The sequence below is a fragment of the Andrena cerasifolii genome, chromosome 15 (assembly GCF_050908995.1).
Source record: "Andrena cerasifolii isolate SP2316 chromosome 15, iyAndCera1_principal, whole genome shotgun sequence".
Lineage (NCBI taxonomy): Eukaryota > Metazoa > Arthropoda > Insecta > Hymenoptera > Andrenidae > Andrena > Andrena cerasifolii.
Window position 1 is genome coordinate 7,564,593 of NC_135132.1, and position 23,808 is coordinate 7,588,400.

At 47.8% G+C, this 23,808-nt stretch overlaps 1 protein-coding gene across 4 annotated transcripts in view; it reads right to left on the reverse strand.

Moving 5' to 3' along the window:
* LOC143376878 (uncharacterized) overlaps positions 1 to 23,808 on the reverse strand; it is a 92,242-nt gene that overhangs the window by 54,263 nt on the left and 14,171 nt on the right. For all 4 annotated transcript variants that reach the window (XM_076827636.1, XM_076827638.1, XM_076827637.1 and 1 more), the window contains exon 3: positions 4,706 to 4,753. In XM_076827636.1, the coding sequence (XP_076683751.1) occupies positions 4,706 to 4,753 (48 nt within the window). The remainder of the gene's footprint in view (positions 1 to 4,705; positions 4,754 to 23,808) is intronic.

Sequence of the window (23,808 nt, forward strand, 5' to 3'; positions counted from 1 at the left end):
TCCACGGACTCCCAGCCACGAACCCGCGAGCATTTCCGTGGATGCTTGCGGCGGAAGTGTGCGAATACCTGCCGACTCTGAACCGTTCGATTCGCGCCCACCGTCGGATGCTCATGGTCAAGACGAAGGTAGGGACTGGACCAGGTGTAGGATTTAGCTACCACGTCAACACTTTTCAGGGGGAAAATAATTTGAATATCAAAGCACTACGGTATGCAACAAAAAAAACCGCCGCAACTCGCGCTGTTAACCCCCCCACAGAGGAGACGAACAATTCCACCCCCGCGATTTTCAGCCAATTTTCCTAGCCCGGGGGAGGCTGGCGGTCTGGATATCGAATTGGCAGTTGCCCTCGAGAATGGGATAGGAGCAATTCGCGAATCGGTTTTGCGCCGGGATTGTTCCCGTTTCCTGGGATAGGAGGGAAGCGATTTCGATCGACGGGACGAGCCGATTTGCCCTCGACCGCGGGGGAAGGTACTGGACCGTTCCGCGCGATGTAACGGACAATAGTTGCTCGGCGGCGTCTGCAGGCCGTTTATCGATTATCGCTGGCCAAAAATACGCACGAAAGTGCGCTTCTGTGCCTCCTCCGCTTCCCTGCCACTCGACCCGACCCTCTCTCGTCTTCCGTTGCTCGCCCGCCGGCCCAGCCCGCCGAGCCGGCGGACGTTTCCAAAACCTCCGAGGCCGATTGAAACCGGATCGCGTCCGGCGCCCTTGGGAGCCGCGGATTCGTATGTACGAAGGTTCAACGAACCGGACAGCTGGCCAAGACGCGCGTTAATTAACCGTAATTGTTCGAGGCTGCAACGGGACTGGCCGACTAGCATTTAGTTTCCGATGGAAGCCAACGCAGGCTCGGAGCAGCGCTGCTCGATCGAAACCGTCGCGACTAATCGCCGGGGCGGGTAATTACTGAATAATCTCGCCGGGCGGAACAATGGTTGGATTAATCGAAAGAAAGGGATGAATAGGGGTGCAGAGGCCCGTGGCAGATGGAGAGCGAAGGCCAAAGGCCAGAGGTGTGGGTCTGAGTCTCGCGGGGTGGCGCGCTCCCTTAATTTTCAACCCTCTTGCGGCGCGTACGCCTGCGTGCGGACGGGCGCCCTGCCCCGTGCGTGTGTGCGTGCTGCCGAATCGAGCCCGCGCGGGCAGAAAAAAAATCTATATCGCATTTGCCAGCCGGAGAGAGCGGGTTCTGCGTGGTGGAGCACGTGCGTGCGCGGCTACGCGCGTGAGAGGGCACGCTTCTACGTTATTTAGCGGCGCGCTGCCTCCCCCCCGCGGCTGCCGTCCACGTGTCGCCAGCCCTCCTCGCTCTCCCTTACCGAGAATCGCGGCCCGTCGCGATAACGGATCGCACCGGCCCCGCCGAGCCGATCGCGTCCCACCGAAGATATCCGCGGGTATCGCGACTACCTGTTTGCCGTCGGGTCGGCCCGTTTCACTCTCCACGGTTCATCGCCAGGCCGATGGATCGGTCACTTACCGAGTTCTGCAGCAAGACCGAGGCGGCCGAGAATTCCGCTTGCTTACATCTCGGCGCTGGGCCGAACGAACCGCGGACGGATCACTGGGAGGAATGAAACGTGGCTTCTCGGGCACCGAAGCTATTCTTCCCGTGGCGCGTGCACTACTGCTGCCGGTTCGCGGAAGGAAAACCGAGCCGAAGGAGAACACCGCCGCCACAGTCCTCGGTCGCTGCCTCCGCCGCTTTTAGAATCAATATTAGTTGCCGACGTATCCGCGTAGCGTCGCCGTCGGACGCTCGCGAGAGGAACAGAGAGGGATACCGGCGATCGCGGCTCGGAGCGAGGTGCCGAGAGATGCACGTTGCTCGACGCAACCCCACCGATCCTCTCACCGATCGCTATGAGAGCACGCTCTGAACGCGGCTGAGAGCCGATTTGCTTAGGGACCGGGGGGTAGGCTTGCACTGCTTGGGGTTTCATTACCACGGGGGCTCGTCACTTACTGTTAGGGTTGTTCGCTAGAGAACGCACCTCCAGAATCCTCGGCCTCGATCTGCATCCCGACGTCCTTCCTTTCCAGGAGCAAAGGGCATCCTTTGGTGTCGCGTCATCGTTTCGCGCGGGGGTGCTCGATGCACGAGCGCATCGTCGAGCACACGGACGAGGAGATAGAACCCAGACGCGATATCGGAGGGTATTTTGCACACGCGAGCACGGATCAGGCGGGCCGAGAGCACTCTCGCAGGGATGGCGACTGAGACGAGGAGAATCCGAAGAGAGACGCGCGTTTTTTTCCCCGCAAACTGGCGGCAGGGTGTGGCGAGAGAACGTTTTAAAAGATTGGCACGCGATTCGCTTCGACCGGCGTCCACCGACGGCGGGGGCGCCCGCGACCACCACGACCGTCGCGACGCACGTCGACGTCTCTGCGCGGCGCGCCGCGCCATCTCGTCGACGTCCGTGATATCGTTCGTCGCGGACCATGCACCGACGGAGGGAAACAAGCGTTTTAGCAATCGAGATTTCGCGCGCTTTCACGCGGCGTCCTACCTTGCCCGCGGTCTACGCGGACGGGGGTGGTTCTCTTGTGAGATTGAAGGCATTGGGGAGAATGGAAGTTGCTGGCTGATGGGGGAACGGTTTTAATCAGCTTCGATCCGGTGTTTGTTTGGTTCAAATCTAGAAACTCAATTTTAACACATTTCCAACTATCCGATAGACTTGAAACTTTGAAAAATTAAAAGGTTTTAAAAATTACCCAGTCATCAATTAATGTAACCCATAAACATAAAGGCAAACGACTTGAAATCAGCCGGTAAAAACTGGCGCTGGGACTATTTGTCGAATTTTTCGGTATTCGAATATTCGAATACTTCAGTTGCTCAATTATTTGGCGAATATAATTCGAATATCCAAGTATTCGAATATAACTTGAATATCCAAGTATTCGAATATGATTCGAATATCCAAGTATTCGAATACTATTCTAATATCCAAGTATTCGAATACTATTCGAATATTTAAGTATTCAAATACTATTCGAATACTATTCGAATATCCAAGTATTCGACTACTATTCGAATATCCAAGTATTCGAATACTATTCGAATATCCAAGTATTCGACTACTATTCGAATATCCAAGTATTCGAATACTATTCGAATATCCAAGTATTCGAATATTTAAGTATTCGAATACTGATGTATTCTAATAGTATGATGTGAATTATAAATCAAGTTCTTTAGGTTCATTTGTCACGGTGAAATCTTGTAAGCTAGTTTTGACCCACTTCACACTATACTATTCGAATAATAGCATTCGAATACATCAGTATTCGAATAATAACATTCGAATACTCAAATATTCGAATAATAACATTCGAATACTCAAATATTCGAATAATAACATTCGAATACTCAAATATTCGAATAATAACATTCGAATACTCAAATATTCGAATAATAACATTCGAATACTCAAATATTCGAATAATAACATTCGAATACTCAAATATTCGAATACTCAAATATTCGAATAATAACATTCGAATACTCAAATATTCGAAGTTTATTCGTAGCATTCCAATACTTGTAAAATATTCGAATAGTCCCAGCCCTAATAACAACGAACAAAACTTCGACACTAAAATGTAAATAATAAAAAATATATATATAAAAAAATTTAAGTCAAACGATTTTATTTAAAATGCACTAAAAACTAAAATATAATTATTTTCTCGTACTACAATTTCGATGGTGTTTTTTTCACTTTAAATAAAACCGTGGAGCAAGATATTTCATAACAGAATATGAATCAGTTTAATACAATAATCAAGCATTTTATTTAAAGCGAAAAACACCATCGAAATTGTAGTACAAGAAAAGAAATATTTTTCAGTTTTTAGTGCATTTTAAATAAAATCGTTCAACTTGAAATTTTTTAGTCAGTCAGTCAGGACTTCTGTACGAAAGGGCGGTACCCATTAATAAATATTATAAATATTTGGCATTATGTTAAGGGTTAAACGGAGCTTGAAGCGAGTCCCAAGAAAAGTTTGCAAGTGGATCGAAATTATGCCCCCCCTGAAAGAGTATCTGCAACGATTCTCACTGAGTTCGAAACCCTCGCTCGGCTAGGCAACCGCGCAAAACTTTGCGCGAAGTTTGACGAGCTTGTACTTCGTTGGTCCGGAGTGATCCAGAGGCTCGCGGGGGCAATTTCGAGGGGAGATCTTTGGAAAAGATTTCGCGGGGTGGGGGACGCGAGACGCGGTCGATCGCTGGGGAATCCGCTTTTCGGAATTAAGGCCGTCCGATTCGATTATTGGATCCCCGTGCCGCTCGAATTACACGCGCGTAATGGAATCGCGATTGTGCCGTCCCCGCGACGCCGACCGCTCGGGAATCTGGATCGGGGCGCGTTCTCGTCGCAGGATTCCCCGGGATTGCGCGGCGGGTTCGTGGAGCTTGCACTCGGACAGAAGGACGTTGGTCTGTCCTCCCTTTGTGCGTGGCACGGGGGTTGGTTCTCGTATCGCTTTCACGCGTCGAGGAGCAGGCCGAAAGGGAGGAAGGCCGCTGCTGAAACTCGAACCGAGGAAACCTAACAGACGTCTCGCCGATTCCGGGGGGTTAAGCTAAGCTTGTAACGCGTCTACTTGAGAGCAGCCGTGAGATTCGACGGAATTGAAAGAGAATCGAGGCAAGTGAAACGCGGAGAGGAACACTCACCGGTGTCGTTGGACTGCCGACCCTTGCCATCCGGATTCCACTCCTCCTCTGCAACAAAAAGATACGCGTCTATTAGTCGGAGGGCCATCGAAAGGGACATTGCTGAATATAATTCAAGAGATCAATGTTCCATAGATTGCAATTACACGAGACATAATATTTCTCTCTACCTGCCTAATTTCGATTACTTAATTTCCTTTTATTTATTTGGAGAAAAAGGAGTCCACACCGATCGGGTGCCTGGACCGGGGGAATCGAACCCGGGACCTTTCGCTTGGCAGGCCAGCGCTTTAAGGGGAGGTTCCGGTCTAGAGCCCATAAAAAAGGTGATATTTAGGAATTAATTAAAGGAAAACTACTATATATAATTTAATGGGACTATATATCTTTTAAATAAAAGAAATCAACTTTTTAGGTGTCCCCCTCCGATCATTTTGATTTTTGGATATGTTATAGAGGACCGAAAAATAAGAAACACGTGTTTTTTTATTTTTCCCCGTTTTCATATTTGGCGGGTGAAAACTGCGTTCAACGTTAGGGGTGAAAAATCATTTTTGTGGAATATCTCGAGAACTATTAGAGATAGGGGAATAGTGTCAATGGACGAATTTTGTGTCTTTGAATGCGGAATATGACTGACTCACCAGATTTTCAAAAATCCACAAAAATGATTTTTCAACCCTAACTTTGAACGCAGTTTTCACCCCCCAAATATGAAAACGGGGAAAAATAAAAAAACACGTATTTCTTATTTTTCTATCCTCTATAACATATCCAAAAATCAAAATGATCGGAGGCGGACACCTAAAATACTCTCCTTGTAAGCGAACATACTAAACCCAACTAACGGAGCGCCATCTATCTGCCCAAACTTGCACGACAGGCATTTCCTGAACTAACAGCCGATCACCTACATCTACGCGTGACTACATCCTCCTTTCCTTCTCGTCTTAACAACGCGAGCTTCTCCCCAGTAAATAAATAAATGACAGACATTCCCTCCACCCTGACAACCCCATCTTCTCAGTTTCCACTTAGATCCCTGGATCGCTCGGCGAGGTATGAATTCACGCCGAAACATCGACCCAGGAGAAAGGGGCAGGCGTGTGTAGGTCACGGAGTGGCGGTGCATATTTCACGAGCACCCATGGGGGCTCGCCTGCCGCTGCTGCGGAGCCTACACGGTGCCGCGTAAATTTATCAGCGCGCAGCATCCCGGTGTCGGTATATACTTCCACATTCTTAGCCACGCGGGAGGCATGAATTTCAAACAGTCACGCCCGGCCGACCCACTTCCCTCGCGCCCCGTCGCTAATCCAGCCGGCTCGTCGGGGTGGTAACGATTTAATAAAAATCGAGCCATGGCCGGGTCCGCGAATCTCCATGACAAACATCCGGCGCGAGAACACGGCCCGATAAGCTCCTCTCAAAGTCCGACGGAATCTACAAGTCAAAAGGTCCGCGTATTTACAAACTGCGCCGGTGGGCAGGGTGGGGAGGGGGGGGTGGGGGTGGGGGAGGGACGGGTGTGTATAAGAGGACGGCTCGAGGCAGCGCGTGCTTTTTCGCCCGGCCGCTTTCAGCCCTCGTAACTTTGTTTACGATACGCCGACGGAACTGCCCGCTGCGGAGGCAGCGTTGCCAGAAGTAGGGTCGCGATACGTCATAACCAGTCCCTGCCCGGCCCTACCTCTGGCAACCCTGGCGCGAGGGAACATTCGCTGCGCAGTTTCGGGCGTGGATCGGTTGCTCGAGGGACACTGATCTTCCGCGTTAATCCTCGGCGCGGGAGGGGGGGGGGGCGAGCAGGAGCGGTGGGGACGGGAAAAGCAACGAACGCAGCGGGCTCGAAAGTCGAGGAGAGGCAACTTAAATAAACGGCACCTACCGGGACGTTAAAAGTTCGTTTCGGGAGTAACGGAGCGCGTGAAACGGAGATGCGGGAGGGGCATCGCGACGCCGCTGAACACCGCCGGCTCTCCCTCACCCGCAGGGATTACTGGTCGGAAGAAAAATGCCTCGGAAGAAGGAGTTAAGCGGAGATTAAGTGGACGCGCGAGGATCGCCCTCGAATCCACGGCTGCCGAAAGACTTGGCGGTTTTTGCGCTTCGGCAAGCTAAACGAGCCTTTGTTTTGCGCCGAGTTAGGTCCCATAATGCGCCGCGAGTTCCCAGGCGGATCGATGGCGTCTCTTTCTCTCGAGGCGGAAGGTAGGTAACGCGTAGGGACGATGGAAGCTGGTCACCGGCGAGGCTGGGTCAACTCTGACCCGTACTCTTCCACTAGTGGGAATAGTGAGGTGTACGTACTAACAACGGAAGGCGGTCAAGCGGACCCCTCGGATTTTCTTTGTGCTTTGGGACCTTGTAGTGTGGGTTCGTTACTTCAAATCATTTTGGAGAGAATTAAGGGGCCATTCTACTGTGACATATGATATGTTTATCAGGCTATGTATGTATGTCGATGGTACGCTCTAGAGTCTGTACGGATACACCGATTTGGACAAATGAGGTATCTTTAGAATTGTCTTGACGTTCCGAATGTTATAGGATATAAAAAAAATAAAAAAACATTAAAAAAAATTAAATAAAAATTTAAAAAATTAAAAACCCCGACTGCTTAAAAAAACATTAAAAAAATAAATTAAAAATTTTTAAAACAAAAATTTTTTAAGCAGTCGGGTTTTTTAATTTTTAAATTTTTTTTTTAACTTAACCCTTTTGCTGCGGATTTTGACTATACTCAACACATTAAAAAAAAATGTGTTTTCTTGTACTCTGATACTCAGCAATGAAACGCTGAAAAAAATGAAAAACTGAAAATTAAAAAGTTTTTTTATTCGTGTAAAATTGACGCTTTTCAAAAAGCGTCCGAAAATTTAAATACGCAGTGAAAGGGTTGAGGAATGATTTTTATTGCTGGCCAGACGTGGCAGATTAGGTGAAAGTAGAATTTTCTTCACTAGAACTGTTTGCGAAAGTTTAAACGCGTTTTTCTCAAAACAGGGTTTTATCAAATGGTTAATACGATCTGAAATTCCACTTGAACGATTGGGCCCGTATTGTGCACATATCTTCAGCGGGAGTGTCGCTATCATTCCTAGTAGAATTAGGTAGAAATATTTTTCTTTTCTAATTTTTTAAAAATTTTATAACCCGAGAAAGACGAAAAGAAATCGCGAAAGTCGACACTTCGTGTTCAAAGTGCAGCCATTTTTAGAAGCTTTGAAATTTCAGTTCGAATTTGCTACCAACGATAGGCATGCCTGAAGAATTTAAGAAGCATTTTGGATTTTTCATTTCTGATAAAGGATCGAGCAATTTTTTTCGAAGTGGTTGCTGGCTTAAAACGAAAGAAACTTTTTTAAACCGCCTCTTTAATGATCCATTCGAAACGTCATCTCATGATGTTATTAAACATTGTATCAAAGAGCAAGGCTCAGCTTCGATTTATTTCTTTATAATTAATTAAAAACGAAACCCTTCAATTTTCGACAAAAGCGACTGCCTAAGCACCCTTAAAGGCGTGTGAAGCAGTGACCACTACATTTTACACACCCTGTACATAGTACGCTGCGCTAAGAAAGTGCGTTGCTTACTGCTTCCAAAGATAGTAGCTGTCTCTGGCGATAGAAGCTTTAAACCAAATTATAAACAAGCGGCTGAAAACTGGAGCTGTATTATTCTCTACAAAATGGTCTGAAATAGCGTGCACTACAAACTCCTAAAGTAGGGTAAACTGCACTAATGCTGGTACTCCACAAATCACTCGCACTCCTCATTAAAAAGCGAAATATTAAGAAGTACGTGCTTAGAAAGTACTTTTTTTACAATTTTTTATTTTTCTCCCACCACAACAACGCATATTCCAGTAGTCGAACTACATATTTTGCATCTGGCAACACCACAAAAAATCCTTAAAGGTAATGGTGGGACAAAGGGCAGAGTTTCAAGCGTTTTATTAAGCGTCGTAGGTATTTAAGTGTTTTATCAAGTGTTGTGAGTATTTAACAGTGAAAGAAATAACCCGATTAAACTTCGTTTTTATCTTTTTCTACATAGCCTCATATTTTTGTTTATCATTGAATATTTTTAAAATAAAAGACTAGATACTCAAGACCTTTTATTTTAACCCTCTAACACCCAGAGCCTTGAATCATTACTTCCAAATTGTGACACATATGTTGTTATTTCGAAATGAAAAATAGTGATTTTTATATTTTTTATAATAATCCACAATAATTTTTTTAAAGAGAATGCTTGATTTTCAAAAGCGAGAATACTGAAACCTACTTTACCATCAGGAAAACTCCGGATAGTTGCTAACAAAAGTGAAATAAAAAAAGGCGATAGAAATTTACATGAAATTAAAAATTAGGACTACGTAAAAACTTCACAAAAAAATATAGACCCTCCAATTGGGATTTCCGCTTGGAGTACCAATCATTGTACAGTTTACCTTACATAAGATTCGAGGGTGCTCGACCGCCCTCCTGGTCAGATAAAATTCTGATAGAGTTGCGCCCGTCGGACGCTGTTAAAAACCGCTGCGGTTACCTGAAGCCTCGGAATCTGATCCTGGCGTGGGGCTAGCGTCCACGCTGTGCCTAGATCCTTGGCAACACTCGCTGCACTTGCTGCACATTCTGCCCCGCGCGCTATATCCTCGGAGACCGTCCTTAAAAGGGTCTCTGCCAGTCCGCCGTTTATTGAGGATCGTCACGATGCACGTTTCTGGCGCGACTCGCAGCCACGCCGCCCGAAATCACCCGCTATCGACACCGCGAGTCCCGTTGCCCCGCCGCGGAGCAACCCACTCGACCACTCAACCGGGAGGATGGAAGTTCGAGGATCGAAGGGTGCCACTTTCGACCCCCGACTCCCTCGAACGCCTTCGCGGCGCGATCACCCTGATGGAAAACGACTTTTCACTTATTCCGCTGGTTCTGCTCGCGGCACGTCGGATCGGCTAGTGGGAGGGGTTAGGGGAGCCCTCGAGGCGATCGAACCACACGTCAGCCGTGATCACGTCCGATGAAGTGCCCTTAAGTCTGTTGACGCGTGAGACTCTTTTCTAGAGACCTCTAGTTTCATAATAATAACTGTACCTCTTACTTAAATTATGCCCGCCCGTGTAAATAAACTAGAAAACTACCCCCGCGCTTCGCTTTGGGCCTAACAGATATTAAGGACTTCGTGAAAACATATTTCACATATTTTTAACACTCTCTAAGGGTTGATTAGGGAAAAATCCTGAAATTGGTTTTTAGGCATTTGTGTGGGTAACCTTTTGAAGTAAAAATCAAGTTGATATCTAATCGGGCCGAAGAGATTTTAAGGACTACATGGAAACACGTTTCGCCCCTTTTCACTCCATTAGGGGTTGATTAGGGAAAAATCCTGAAGTTTCGTTCAATAAGGCGTTCCTTCCAAGTGTCCTGAATAAAATCAAGATTCGAAACTATTAATGCGTCTTGAACTCCCATGGCTTAAATCCTAATAGTTGACCCGTCACCCAGTTTCACCCGCGAATTATTTATGATGAAATAAAAAAGCCTAAAAGAAAAAATAAAAAACCTCTCATCTAATCTAGGGCATACGTAATGCACATTCAAAATTTCATTGAAATCCGTTTAGGCGCGAAAAAAGACAAACAAACAGACAAACTTTCACTTTTATATATTAGTAGGGAGTAGGGAAGTAGGGATAGGGATTGATGCTTTTCTTTTTTCTGTTTCTTTTTCTCCCTCTCTTTCTTTCGTAATGTGCGTCCGTTTTTCTATTATCATTTTGTAATTATTTGTACCAAAGGCTTGCCTAACTCGTCTACTGTAATTAAAGTTAAAAAAATAATAAAATAATAAATAAGAAGATAAATAGGTAATAATAATCACGACTATGTTGCTATTTTGCAGAAGCTTAATAGTAGACTCAAGAGACCACGTAGGACCATCATAGTGGACTTACTACATCTTGTTCAAAGTCAGCAATGGCCACCGTCGACAATCTCCCCATTACGAGTTTAATCAACTTCAATTTCTCCGGCTGCCCCACCGCCAAGCCGCATCGCTGTGTCTCGAGATTCCGCGCTAGTGATCCCATACACAGAATTTCCGTCTTAAGTGATACCCATTTCAAGTGCGACGCTAACTGACATGGATTTCTATATTTCAGAGCATTGAGTGCAAAAACGGACTAACCGACATTTTTTGCGAAATTGACTTACAAAACAAAATCCCGAAGCCGAAAATTTAAAAAATCCTAAAACTTTGTGAATATGTAGGGGATTTCCTCCTGGTTACGACGCAATTTTTATTTGCTGCTCAAATTCACTCTAAGGGGGTGTAATTGACCCCGGAAAATCCAGTTATAACTCGTGAACTGTAAAATAATTTTTTTTCACCAAATGTTAGATCTAATTAAAAGAAATAACTTTTGTCCTGAAACTTTTTTACTATCTCTTACAGTTCGAGAATTATAAAAGAAAATCTTAATTAAAATAGCCGAATTTTCAGGGATTAATTTCACTCTCTTCGAGTGAATTTGGGCAGCAAACAAAAATTGCGTTGCAACCAGGAGGAAATCCCCTACATATTCACAAAGTTTTAGGATTTTTTAAATTTTCGGGTTCGGGATTTTGTTTTGTAAGTCAATTTCGCAAAAAATGTTGGTTAGTCCGTTTTTGCACTCAATGCCGCATTTCTTCCCGTTAACACTAGATTACTAAGCTTTCGTAAAAATTACGACATCAAATGAAGGATTCCTCGAAACCATAATAAAAGTCTTGCGCTTTGTGTCCATCCAAGTCAAGGAAAAATGTGAAACCGACTTTAAAAAAATAAAAATGCACTGAAAAGTGAAAAATAAGTTTTTTCCTTATTTAATCTATGACTCTCCATTTTTTTATGTCGGCGTCTCATCATTTGCACTGTGTAAATCTGGCGCAGAATTAATAAAAATTGCGAGTCATAGATTAAATAAGAAAAAAACTTATTTTTCACTTGTCACTGCACTTGTATTTTTTTCAAGTCAGTTTAAATTTGTTTTTCCTTTTTTAATTATTTAAATCATATAACTAAATTTATTTTAAGAAACATGGGCAGGCCTACAAAAGGAGCTGCTCGCAAAAAAGAACCGTTTGCTACAAACATATGATTTCAACAATAATGAAACAGATTTCTTATTTTTGGCGTAGTTTCAAAACTGCTGAACCGAATTCGACAATTCTTTCTCCACTATCTAAGTTGGTCGAAGCTAAACTAAATGCAATAAGTTTCGCGAAAATCGGTCCAGTAGTTACGGAGAAATTCGCGGATAAACACAGTACGTTCAAACACACCGAACTGAGAACCTCTTTCTTTTTGAAGTCGTTTAAAACTGACAACCAATATGTCGAGCTGTGCCGAATAAAAAAAAAATCACTTTCAATCTATGTCCCTGCTGGAATAAAAATACATTTCAGCAAAAATATTGGTGCTTCATTTCAAAGTCGTATTTTTCACAAATATTTAGTAAGAACGTCACTCGCAGGGTGGTTCGGTAATCCCTGTATAAACTCGCGCGTACTCTGAAACGTGTTCAACCGTTTGTCCGTTAAATAGATAAATGATAATAAAAGCTCGTTGTCTCTAGGTGGTCGTGCTCGAGGGCCGATTCGGTCGACACGCCCCCCGGTTCGTCCTCGTTAAAGGTAAAGCCGCGGGATTCGTTCCGATAGCCAGAATTGCATTTGCAGGTGGACCGTGGGCATTAAAGCCACCGCGGCTCGCTTTCGCGGAGGGAAATAATTAAAGCGAAATAGGAGGTCGGCGAGAGAGCCAGAGGGGAGGACGGAAACGATAAAGCTAGCGGGTAGAGCCCGGGTTAATCGCGCGGAGGTGAACGAGATCCAGAAATATCAGGGCAACCCTTTGTGCCGGTGTCGCCTGAGAGAAATCGGCTGCGGGTGACGTAACACCGAGCGAGACACCGTTCCGACCAGGTCTGCCCTCGCAAACATCCAAAGACACCCGAGGAATAGTTCTAATGCGCCGAGAGACCAGCGCAAATCCCCTTTGACGCCGTTGCGAAGTGTTAACCGGGGCCCGTCGAAACGGGGAATCGATCGGCGAGCGCAACGACGGCAATTTCGCAATTACGCAAGAGGCATTCTGCGGGACCGGCCGCGTACACGCCGAGAATAATGGGATTGGAGGGCAGCGATGACGCGCGCAACCCCCCGGCCGCCCCGAAATTCGATGTAATTCGGCTGCCGGAATTCGCGCCGCCCGTTGGAGGCTCGCCTTGGAAACTGGGTTAAGCGCGCCGCCCTCGTGGAACGGCCTTTAATCGCGACCGTCGAACCCGGGCAGGATCGTCGGTCCACGGGGGAGGTGAAGAAACTCGAGATCGGTAGAATTACGCGGTGTCGAGCCCGGGAACACGAGTCAGCGACTTTCCTTCCGCGATCGAATCGGCTGACCGTTTCGAAGAAACGGAAGCCGCGACCTGCCGTTCAGCCTCATCAGCCTGGCAATCACCGAGGACGCGGAGTCCGCTCCCGGTGACGTTAATTACGGGCTAATAATGGGTCCGTTGAAAACGGCCGGATCGATCGCCCCGTAACCTCGCGAAGCGCCCGTGCGTGTCGCAGGGAGGATGGTAATTAACAGGACGGAACGGTTGGACGTATTATTCGACGGCCGGTACTTGGGAGTTGAGCGTTACGCGCGATCTGGGAAGGGGAGCAGCGGTGTCCGATTACCGGCTGGAGGATAAAGCGATCGTCGAGCTGGATGTTATTAATCCGTGTTGCGTACTGCTCGGGCGCGCGTGAAAATATGATGGATGACGCAACGCGCTCCATAAATCCTGCCGCTTCCTTACCGATCCATCCGAGGCAGGATGCTACCCTTCCGGTACCGCGCGCGTGCCTATCATACATCGCGGTACAGTTTCGCAGCCAGTTCTGGGTCTTTGTTCGGCCGCTGCTGCGACGTATCGCTTTACTCCACGCGTTTTTCGCCCGATAGCAATCGATACCATTGCTGCGCTGCTCTCAGTGGCGGACAATTAGACCCCGGGGTAGCTCTCTAAAGCCACGAGGAATTATGGATCCGGTTCAGACTCGCTCGATAACAGCGGGAACAAAGAAACGCGAGCCCGGAGTCGAGTTTCGCAGTCACGCGGCCCGAGATCCCCGCTGCGGAGTAAGAAAACGGGGGGGTTGTTTAAGTGGACCCGGGAGGGCGGGGTGGAATTGATATCAAAGGCCCTCTCTTTCAGGGGGATAATTAGGCGAGGGAATTGGCGCGGTGTTTGGTCGGTGTGGTGAGTGCTCCGCGACACAGATTCGCGGCACAACTCGGGCCTTTGGATAATCGGAGACGCGAGACTACTCTTAAGCCCCGAGCTTAACTCGGTTGTTGCCTCTCTCGGGTTCTCCTCGTGCCACTTCCGCGAGTCTTTTTAACCAACCCGTCCCTGGAAACGACGCGCCCCGCCCTCCTCGTTCCCGTTCGAATTAACCCGTGCAAAGTCCCTCTCTCTCGCCTCCTGCAGCGTCCTCTCTCTGCGTTCGACGGGCATCCGGGGCGCGGGAGCCACCGCCAGACAGGCCTCCGCGGGGGTAGGACGAGCAAGAGGACCCAGAAGAGGCGGCGGAGAGGAGAGTGAGTGAAACGAGACCCACTCCGCCGCTTACTGGCCGACCCGTTCTTTCCCGTCCGCGAGACGCTGCTATTTCCCTTCTCCCTTTGTCTCCGCGACGCGCCCTGCCCCTTCACCGGCCCCCGTGAGTAGTTTAGAAGAGATCGTTAACGCCGCTGAATGCACAGGACCCACGCTGGGAGACACGCGACGGCAGAACCAATAACCCTGCAGCGTAGTCTCAGCGCGCCCGTGAGTCAGTCGGGCATTGGCATTTCCCGCCTGATGCCCGTTGACAAATGGAATCGGTAATGTAGGAGAAAAAAACGAACCGCGGGCGACGGGACTCGAACCCGCGACCCACGGGGTACTGGGCGGCCGCCTAACCGACTCCACCGAAACTCACTCGCCGATGTTACTCTTTTCCGCGCTCTATTAATAGTGAGAGTAACGGGGACTCCCGTAAAATTTACGATGACCGATTCACTATAGCGAATCGTATGTTGACAAATATTCTAATTTTCATAAAATTTTGATCGAATATTCGTAACGTAAAAAGTTGTAAAATGAATTTACGAAACTAAAGTAATATTTATGGTGTTCACAATAATTAGTTTCAATTTTGTGGAAGCGGTGTATTCTGATTGATAGAATGTCAATATACCTACATGTTTATTTACGCATTCTCGCAATAGAAGGTATGAATTTTAAAAACCTAAGTTCAAATTAGTTATTAGCAGTCAGCAAAATCCCTGGGAACAATTCTTTAACTCGGCGGGAGGCGCTACTGGGTAAAATTTACCACAGAGGAGCTAGTTGCGAAAATATGCAGAGTGTTTGAGTTTTTGTTATAATTTTTTAAAGAACTTTAATCAAGATTTTAAGATATTTCATCAATTTTGTTTGATTCTTAAAACACTGTACTTTAACATAAAAATTACAAAGTTAAAAAATATATATTCGGAAACCGTGTTCTTTTACGGTTACAATGGTTTGGATTTAAAGAATTTCTCAAGAATGGTAAGCCCTATCGAAATGTTGTTCAAATAATATCGAAAGAGCATTCAATTTTCTACAATTAAGCTGTTGACGAATTCTACACTTTAAGACCTGGTCGGCACCCCTTCCTGATGTCCGATTGCAATAAACTTTTTCAGGGATTAATTTTTTTTTAAATACTAACCATACCAAGTACCAATCAGGGTTGCCACCTCTCCGATTTCACTGGAAAAATTTCCGGTTGTAAAAAATATGTGATAATAAAAAATTGTGATATTTTAAATAGTACCAACTTTATCAAACAATTTTTTCCGCTTCAATCCTCTGTTTGTTTGTTTTGTTCAAATCTAGAAACTCGATTTTACCTTTTAACTGTTTAACAGAACAAATTTCATAACAGAATATGTATCAATTTAGAACAGAATCCAGCGTCGAAATGAATTTGTTGCGAGGTTTTCTCCTTCACGATTTAATTTACAGTGATAAAACACCATCAAAATTGTATTAAAAGAAAATAATTATTTTTCAGTTTTTAGTACATTTTAAATAAAACCGTGTAACTTACATTTTTTAATATATTTTTTATACAGTAAGAGTTATTAATTTAAAAAAAAACTGATATTTCTGAAATCTCAAATTGTTCATCTTTAAAAGAATTGCACATTTGTTTTCCGCGTAATCGAGAGCCGATTTCAACTCCGAGTTTATATTCTAATCCGGGGTCTATATGGTGATGAAATGGCAACCCTGGTTAGCAATGTGCGTTTCGCCCGTAGAACCGTGGCATTATGGGACTCAAAGTGGTGTTCAACTTGGGCCTGGGCTCTAAATTGGACCACTTTCATCTTTCTCAAAATCTCGCGCCACTGTTGTTCGTGCGGGGGTGGGTCCTCGAGGAGCAGCGTTCGCGTAGCGGTCGTCGTTAGCGCGAAGAAGAAGGCTCGTCGATAATCGTATTCCGCGGACGCGAAAACGCGGACCCCCGTGCGGAGGTGGAAAGCCGTTTCCGCTCCCTTTGGCAAGCGTGTCGATTGCGTCGCTAGACGCGCGCGACTCTTTTTATATCCCGACCCGGCGCGTCTCCCTTTTTCCTCCTTTCCCGTTCCTTTCCGTTCCGGCGCGGCGGCGGCCCCGCGAGTGCATCGTTCTCCATTAAAATCCGAATCGCTGCGCCGCTACACCCTCGAATAAACCGACGGGATAATCGCGCCCGCCAGGGGACAATGAGCGCCTTCCCGTCGCGCGTCTTTACACGTCGCCAGCGAAAGGGAAACTGGGAGGCTGATCAGTAGACTTTTGAAGAAAAAAAAAAAAAAAAAAACGGCGGCTCCCTCGGCGCGAGAAAACGCCCGCGACAGTGCCGTCGCAGTGTCTCGCGCCCCCCATTCTTCGGGCGCGCTCCTCTGTCAATCGAGTGCACCGGACTTTTGGAGCGTGAAGGGGCGCGCGACTCCGCTTCGTCCAGCCGAGCGCGCTCCCCCAGGTCAAGGACAAATCGCAGCGCGCGGTTATTTTTAAGCGTTCGTCCTGTCCAGGCGAATTTCTAGGGTAAACACGAGTCGGCCGTCTAAATATACCGCGCATCGGAGCGTGCCGCCTGAACGTCACCGCACGCCGTTCGGCGGTAAAGGAGCCGTCGGCGGATACGCCTTGGGTCAAGGGCGATCGTTTCGGGGGACCGTTTAACCCTTGCAGCGAAAGGGGAATCAACTGGACAGGAAGAGGGCCGGAGCTGACGCCTGCGTCGAGAGGAGCGTGGCAATTGCCGAGGACCCGGGCTTATTTATGCCTGTCGAATTTTTTTTATATTTATTTGGTCTCACCCTCTAGAAAAATAGTCCCTGAAAAAGTTTATTGCAATTGGAAAGCAGGAAAGGGTCCCGACCAGTCCTTAAAGTGTAGAATTCATCAATAGTTTGGATTTAAAGAATTCTGTCGAAAATGGTAAGTCCTATCGAAATTTTCTTCAAACAACATTAAAAGAGCATACAATTTTCTACAATTACTGTATATATAATTTTTTCGTGCTTCCAACCGTTTTTTAGATAATAGCGTTTGAATATAGAGAGATCGGCACTACGCGCGTATAGACAATACGTCACGTCGCACAGGTGGGACGCGCGAGGCGCGGACCTCTCTATATTCAAACGCTATTATCTAAAAACTGGTTGGAAGCACGACAAAACTATATATACAGAAATTGTAGAAAATTGTGTGCTCTTTTAATATTATTGGAACAAAATTTCGACAGGACTTACCATTTTCGAGAAATTCTTGAAATTCAAATAATTGATGAATTCTAAACTTTAAGACCCGGTCGGCACCCTTTCCTGCTGTCCGATCGCAATGATCTTTTTCAGGGATTATTCTTTTAGGAAATGGAACCGTATCAGTGGGTGAGAGCAAAAGAAATCGCAGGTTGAAAATGGGGGCCACCCTATTGCAGAGCGATCGACGGGAGGCGGCACCAAGATCGCAGGCGAGATTTAGTAGAGGAGAGCGGCTGGAGGATGGAAGTTGGCGGAGTCGCGGGCAGAACCTGTTCTCGTGCACTCGTCACATTCCCCGGCGTCGTCCAAAAATACGCGTCTATCGATTATCGGCTCTCGAAAGGGCCCCGCATCCGGAAATATCCTGGTACCGCGAGGGGGCACTCCGCGGAGCGGACCAGCACCCGCCGCGTCGCACTCTCACTATCGCCGAAAGAACCACCGAATCGATCCCTATCTCCCGCGCGGAAGATCGACTTTGGTCCCCCGCAGCTCTGGATCCAGAGAATCACCCGGCGAGGAACGCGACCAGACTGGACGCGACCAACTCGGCGTCCGCGTGCACACTGACACCGACGCTCCCTACAAGCTTGCACCGCGAACCCTCTTCTCCTCCGCGCTCCTCTCTCCTCCTCTCTGCGCCGTTCCGCGCCTTCCCTCGCGCTCACTCGCCGCTCCCCGCGCTGCCTAGCACTCTGCGCGCCCTCCGCCTACTCCCTCCTCCTCACCCCACTCGCTCACCCTCCCCGCCGCCCAGCCCCCCGCGAATTAGCGTCTTCCGCGTGGACTTTATCTCCGAGGAGACGGCTCCAGCGGCATCTGCGTCTCGGGCTCCACTCTCGCCGCCTCGGCGGAAGTTCGTTCAGCCGGAAGGTCAAGCGAGAGGGTCCAGACGATCACTGGTCTTTGGTCCCTCGTGATCTCTGGGCCAGCAAAGCTGCGCTTCGATTCGCACGTCCTGCCTCCCCACGTCTTCCCCCCTATTGTCTCGACCCTCGGCCGCGAAACTCGACGCCGAACGGAAGCGGCCGCGAGGATCTGCTTCCTCTCCTCCTGTTTCAGCGATTACCGCCTCTCCCGCATTGTCGCCAGCGAAGCCCGGAACCGCGAGCACCGTCTGAGAGCACTACTCCGGTCGATTATCCCGTTCGTATCCTCGAAGGACTTGGCGGAACGAGGTCGAAGGACTGAGAAGAGGCTGGCGCGGGTCCAAGCGTCGGTTCGATGGCCTGCGTTTTATCGGCCTCCCTCCGCGAGAGACACTGTCGAAGAAAGGGCGAAGCGCGCTCGGCAAACCGCGACAAACGAGCGGGGCGGGGGGGAGGGGAAAAAACACTCGGGGGAAACTCGGGGAGGGAAACGCAGCGTCGCATATCGCCGTGCAGCTAAACGCTCCTCCCGCGACTATTGTGACGGAGGAAGAGGCGCCTCGCGGTGGAAGCAAGCCCGCGGAATATCGCGGTGAAAGAAGGCTTTGAGCGGCGCTCGCAGTCGCTTCTTAAGCTTAAGGTAACTTTACTAGTCGGGTAGACTAGTAAAGGATGCCTAATGCTTAACCCTTAACTGGTACCCTGGGGTCGCTCGTGACCCCAAGCAGCCAAAGTTCGATGTACAATTTTCGATTGTCTAAGTTGGTAAACTGAATTTCTAATTAATTCTAAAATAATAGTTTAACTTTCTACGCTTCTATTATTTTCTACATTACCTAAGGAGAAAATATTTATAGTGGTTGCTCTAGTGTCGACTTTACAAATTTCTATGTCCTCTTTTATTTGGGGTCTGCCACGAACCCAGTATACCAGTCACGTTTGCCAAAAACAGTATACCAGTTAAGGGTTAAGATAACTTTACTAGTCAGGTAGACTAGTAAAGGATGCCTAATGCTTAAGGTGATCCTAGAAACAAGTAGCAACTGCGAATACCGCCGTTTCAGAGGCTCGCAGCTTTGCGGACCTCCGTGCCGAGAGTATCGACGCGAGAGATATAGCCTGCGCCAGGAGGCAGGTCCCTCGGGCCGACGCTCGGGACCCCTTCGTGTCCTTTGGCGATCGCTTGCACTTTGTGCCGCAGCTGACCCAGTTTCGCAGCCGGTGTCTCGTGGAGTTCTTGACAAACGAGGACTCGATTGTCCCATGAAGAGCGGCCGGGCAGGCAAGCAGGGCGGAGAGGGTTGCGACGGGTAGGGAAGGGTAATCGACGTCAGGATGCGTAGACGAAGCGTGCAACGAGCGGAAGCGGAGTAGGAAGAGAAAAATTGGGGGAGGTGGGAGGGGAGAGAGAGATTGATTCTTCATTAGCTTCCTCAGCTATTTTCGAGGACGTTCATATTACTTTACATTTGTTGTAACGAATTCCTTCACCAGTCTTTTAAATATGCCCAAACTTCCACAGAGTTTTACTTCGTCTGGCAGTGCATTCTACATTAATACTCCTTCATAAAATAGATTTTTTTGGGCGCTTCTCGTTTTACGAAATTCCACTGCAATATTCCCAGCTTGCCTTGCTTGCATTGCACTTTCATCGCCTACTATTCTCAGCCTATTTCTTAAATGCTCCGGACACATGTTGGTCAAATTTTAGAACAAATATACACATAGTGCTCCTATTAACATACACTCTTCTTTTATCGTTAGCTCCTCAACTACTTTCTCTAAGTATCCCATAAAATCGCCATGTGACGCGCTCGGTGAGTGGTACACTACCATTGTCACTCCTTTATGCATTTCAGGTTCTACTTTTATCGCAACGCCCCAACAGTTGCTATTTATCTTTTTCAGTAATACTATTTCGTAGTTGACCTCCTCTCTTATGTACAAAGCAACCCCCCTGGTATTCCTGCTTTCTGCATCGCACCTAATCACACTATAACCTGGGATATTCACTTCACTATCCTCGACGTCAGCGATTAGCCTAGTCTCTGGTAACGCTATGATCGCAGGATTTATTTTCTTCATAACATGATGCTGTATTTCATCTTTGTGTGCCATCAGACTTTGGGCGTTTGTATACATCACTTGTTCCTCTTCCTACTGTTGCTGCTATTTTCTTAGTCCCATCCCATCCAGCTCTCCTCTTCTCCTCCTCGATAGCTCTTTTATATGACAGACACTCCGGATTAAGAGCATCATGTTCGTCATTTAATTTCAGGTTGTATGTTTTGTTTTTAAACACACAATTAACACACTTATTCTCCTTCGCTGTGCATTCGGTCGCCCTGTGTTCTCCTGCACACTTATGACACGTTTCCACTCGGGTACAGTTTTTCGCAATGTGATAGAACCCCCAGGATTTAAAACATCTCTTAACGCAGTAGTGCTTGAAGGCTAGACATTTTTTCCATCCTGTATTTAATTCTTCTTTCTTTATTATCAAATCATGTGCTTCTTTATCTACTTCGATTATTATAGATCCTTTTTCCTTACTCTTCAGTTGGCTCCTCTCTTTTACTTTTCTTCTGCATTATCCTTTTCACTATTCTTATATGGGCTCCACCCATGTTATTTCGTTCGCTGATTGTACGTATTAAATCCTCATCGCCGAGTTCCATTTCTTCTCCATCGATATTTATAATTTTTATTTTTCATCTGCATCGACTCCGTGCACTTTTAAATTTATCATTTCTTCTTCCGTTTCTAGGATTACCGTTCCTTCTCTTCCTTTTCTTAGCCTTGTTATCCCCATTGGCATCTCCTTTATATCCACTCTTTCTTAGTGGTCTCGCTTTCCTGCTGATTCTTTGGTTTAATGATAATAATATTTTCCTGCTTCCTCTCAACTATTTCGCTGTAACTATTGTGCCAATTTTCCGCTGAATGGTGCATTCCTTTCTGTATCATTTCACGCAAGTCATCCAGCTCACGCTTGATAGCCTCGAGGAGTTCCTCTTGCACAATCTCCTCGATCATCACTTTTATTTCACTCTTTCCTGCTGTTGCGTCTTTCACTCCTCTAACAGTTTTTACAAGCCAATCTATTTCTGCATCGATATCTTTGAGTCCACTTGAGGATCCTTAAGATCCCAGTGTATCTCTGCTGCCTCCTGCCGAGGACGGTGCTCTGTCACTTTCCGCGAAAAACTTCTCAAACGAGCCTGAACAAGTCGCATCGCTCCTTGTTTCGATCATAAATTTTAAGCTTGCTCACACAGCCTGGACGATGAAAGAGTTTAACGCACGATTTACATGCCAGGACCTGACTGCTTGTTGCCCTCTTACACGCCGAACATCGATATTCGACATCCTCATCATCGATGCCGACGGTTATCGGCTGTCGCCAATTCCCGCTGCCGCGACAATGCTACGTGGCACGTCAATGCTAATGCCTGCCTGTCGCTTGTCAACTTTCCTTCCACAGTAAATACATTGATCAAACGTGCCAAAATCAACTCCATACCGGCCAATAATTCGTATATTTGATCCTTGCCTATTGTTGTATATTAACACCACTTATTATAATTTTCCCTCACACTTTGACCACATAAAATTGTACTATATTTATGGAGCGAAGTTCACCATGTCTACTCTCGTAGAGAGAGAAAGAGAGAGAGAGAGAGAGAGAGAGAGAGAGAGAGAGAGAGAGAGAGAGAGAGAAGGGCAAGTAAGGAGGAGAATTTGCGAGAGCGCCGGCTAAGGGTGTAACCCGGTCGATAAGCCGGGGTGGGTGCGGTCCTTCCTCATCTCTCCTGCCCCACAGCCCCGACCCCGACCTCGGTATAACCCCCCAGCACCCGCTAGAGTCACCGACCCACCCCTTCCGCCCCAACCCCTGCTCGCGCCAACCCCCTCCCGCCGCCGACACGCGATGACCGAGGGAAGAACGCGTTCACGCATCGGCCGCGAGTAGATCTCGCTCAACCCCTCCAACGACCCCAGTTATTGGGGAGAACCTAATGGAAACTGTTGCTCGACGGACACTGTTTACTGCCTTCGAACCTCCCCCTCAAGCTCAGCCGAACCCCACCGTCTTCGATCTCCGCGATTCTTAATCCGACTCGGCTCGAGTCGCGCGCGATCTTTCCATGGTAGAGGAGCGATTCGACCGCATCGCGCCGCAATATAAATGGGAGGCATCGATGGGACAACTGCCTTGGCCTGGTTCGTAGCCTCCCGGCCTCTTCTTTCGATTTGGAAAAATAAAGAGGAGACGATTTTTATTTACAAGCACGGGTCGCCGCTCGGCTCATTATAAATACACGCCAGCCCCGCGTTGCACTTTCGACCCGTCGGCGAGATGGAGCCGAGGCACCCGTTCGTCTCCACACCGTCCATCCATATTTCAGGCGGCGGTGTCCTCGTCAATTATGAACCGGCTGCCCTACAAACGGATTTATTCGCTACTCGATCCCGTCTCACGGAGGCGCCGGGGTTGTTTAGAAATTACGCTTCTGAGATCCGTCGCGTTTCCGGGAATACGGGTTGGATGGCTTCGTCCGGGACGGAGGAAGGAAACTCTCCACCCTTGGGAAACGAGCTGCAGCCTTTCCAGCTTTCCGAGCACGTATGCGGCTGGGATAGAGAGGCACCGAACACCGAGGTAGGAAATCGAACGTAGGGAAAGGAGAACGGATCCAAGTGTTTCCAGCATCGATCCTCCGCTTTGTTCCATCAGGCCTCCGTCTTTCCGCTCCCAACCAGACGCGATTCGAAGAGCCTGCGACTCCGCGGGCAGGCGTGTGGACCCCGTAGAACGCGGGGGCTACAGGTCCCTAAACAAGGACGCTCCGCGGAGTGGTTCAGCCTGCTCGAACTCCGCTGCAGTTCGTGCACAGGCTGCATAAATTGCCCAGGTCGAACGCAATTTAGATGGAAACTCGCTTGGGCCAGCGAGATTCGCCGCGGGGGGAAATTAATTTCAAGACGAACTACACGCTGCGAACGAAGCTTTAGTGCTACTCGAGGAAACTCTAAACATCTGCTCGACATCCCCTGGATCTCCTATTTCCAAACAGGAAGCGCGCCCGCAAGTGGGTCAGCAATCGAGCATGTTCGGGGCTCGATAAATCTGCCACAACGTCCGCGGCGTAATTGGATCGGCAAGACGTCGAGAGCGACGCGGGGCACCGCGTAATTAGAGCGGCGCACGGCCGTTTGTTCAAAGTAAAACTAACGAGAACCGCCTTTGGGAAATATCGCCGATGGAAGTAGGTCGTCGCGGAGACCGATTCGCCGAGCCGAAACCTATATCCGTGGCTTTTGACCCGGCAGGAGG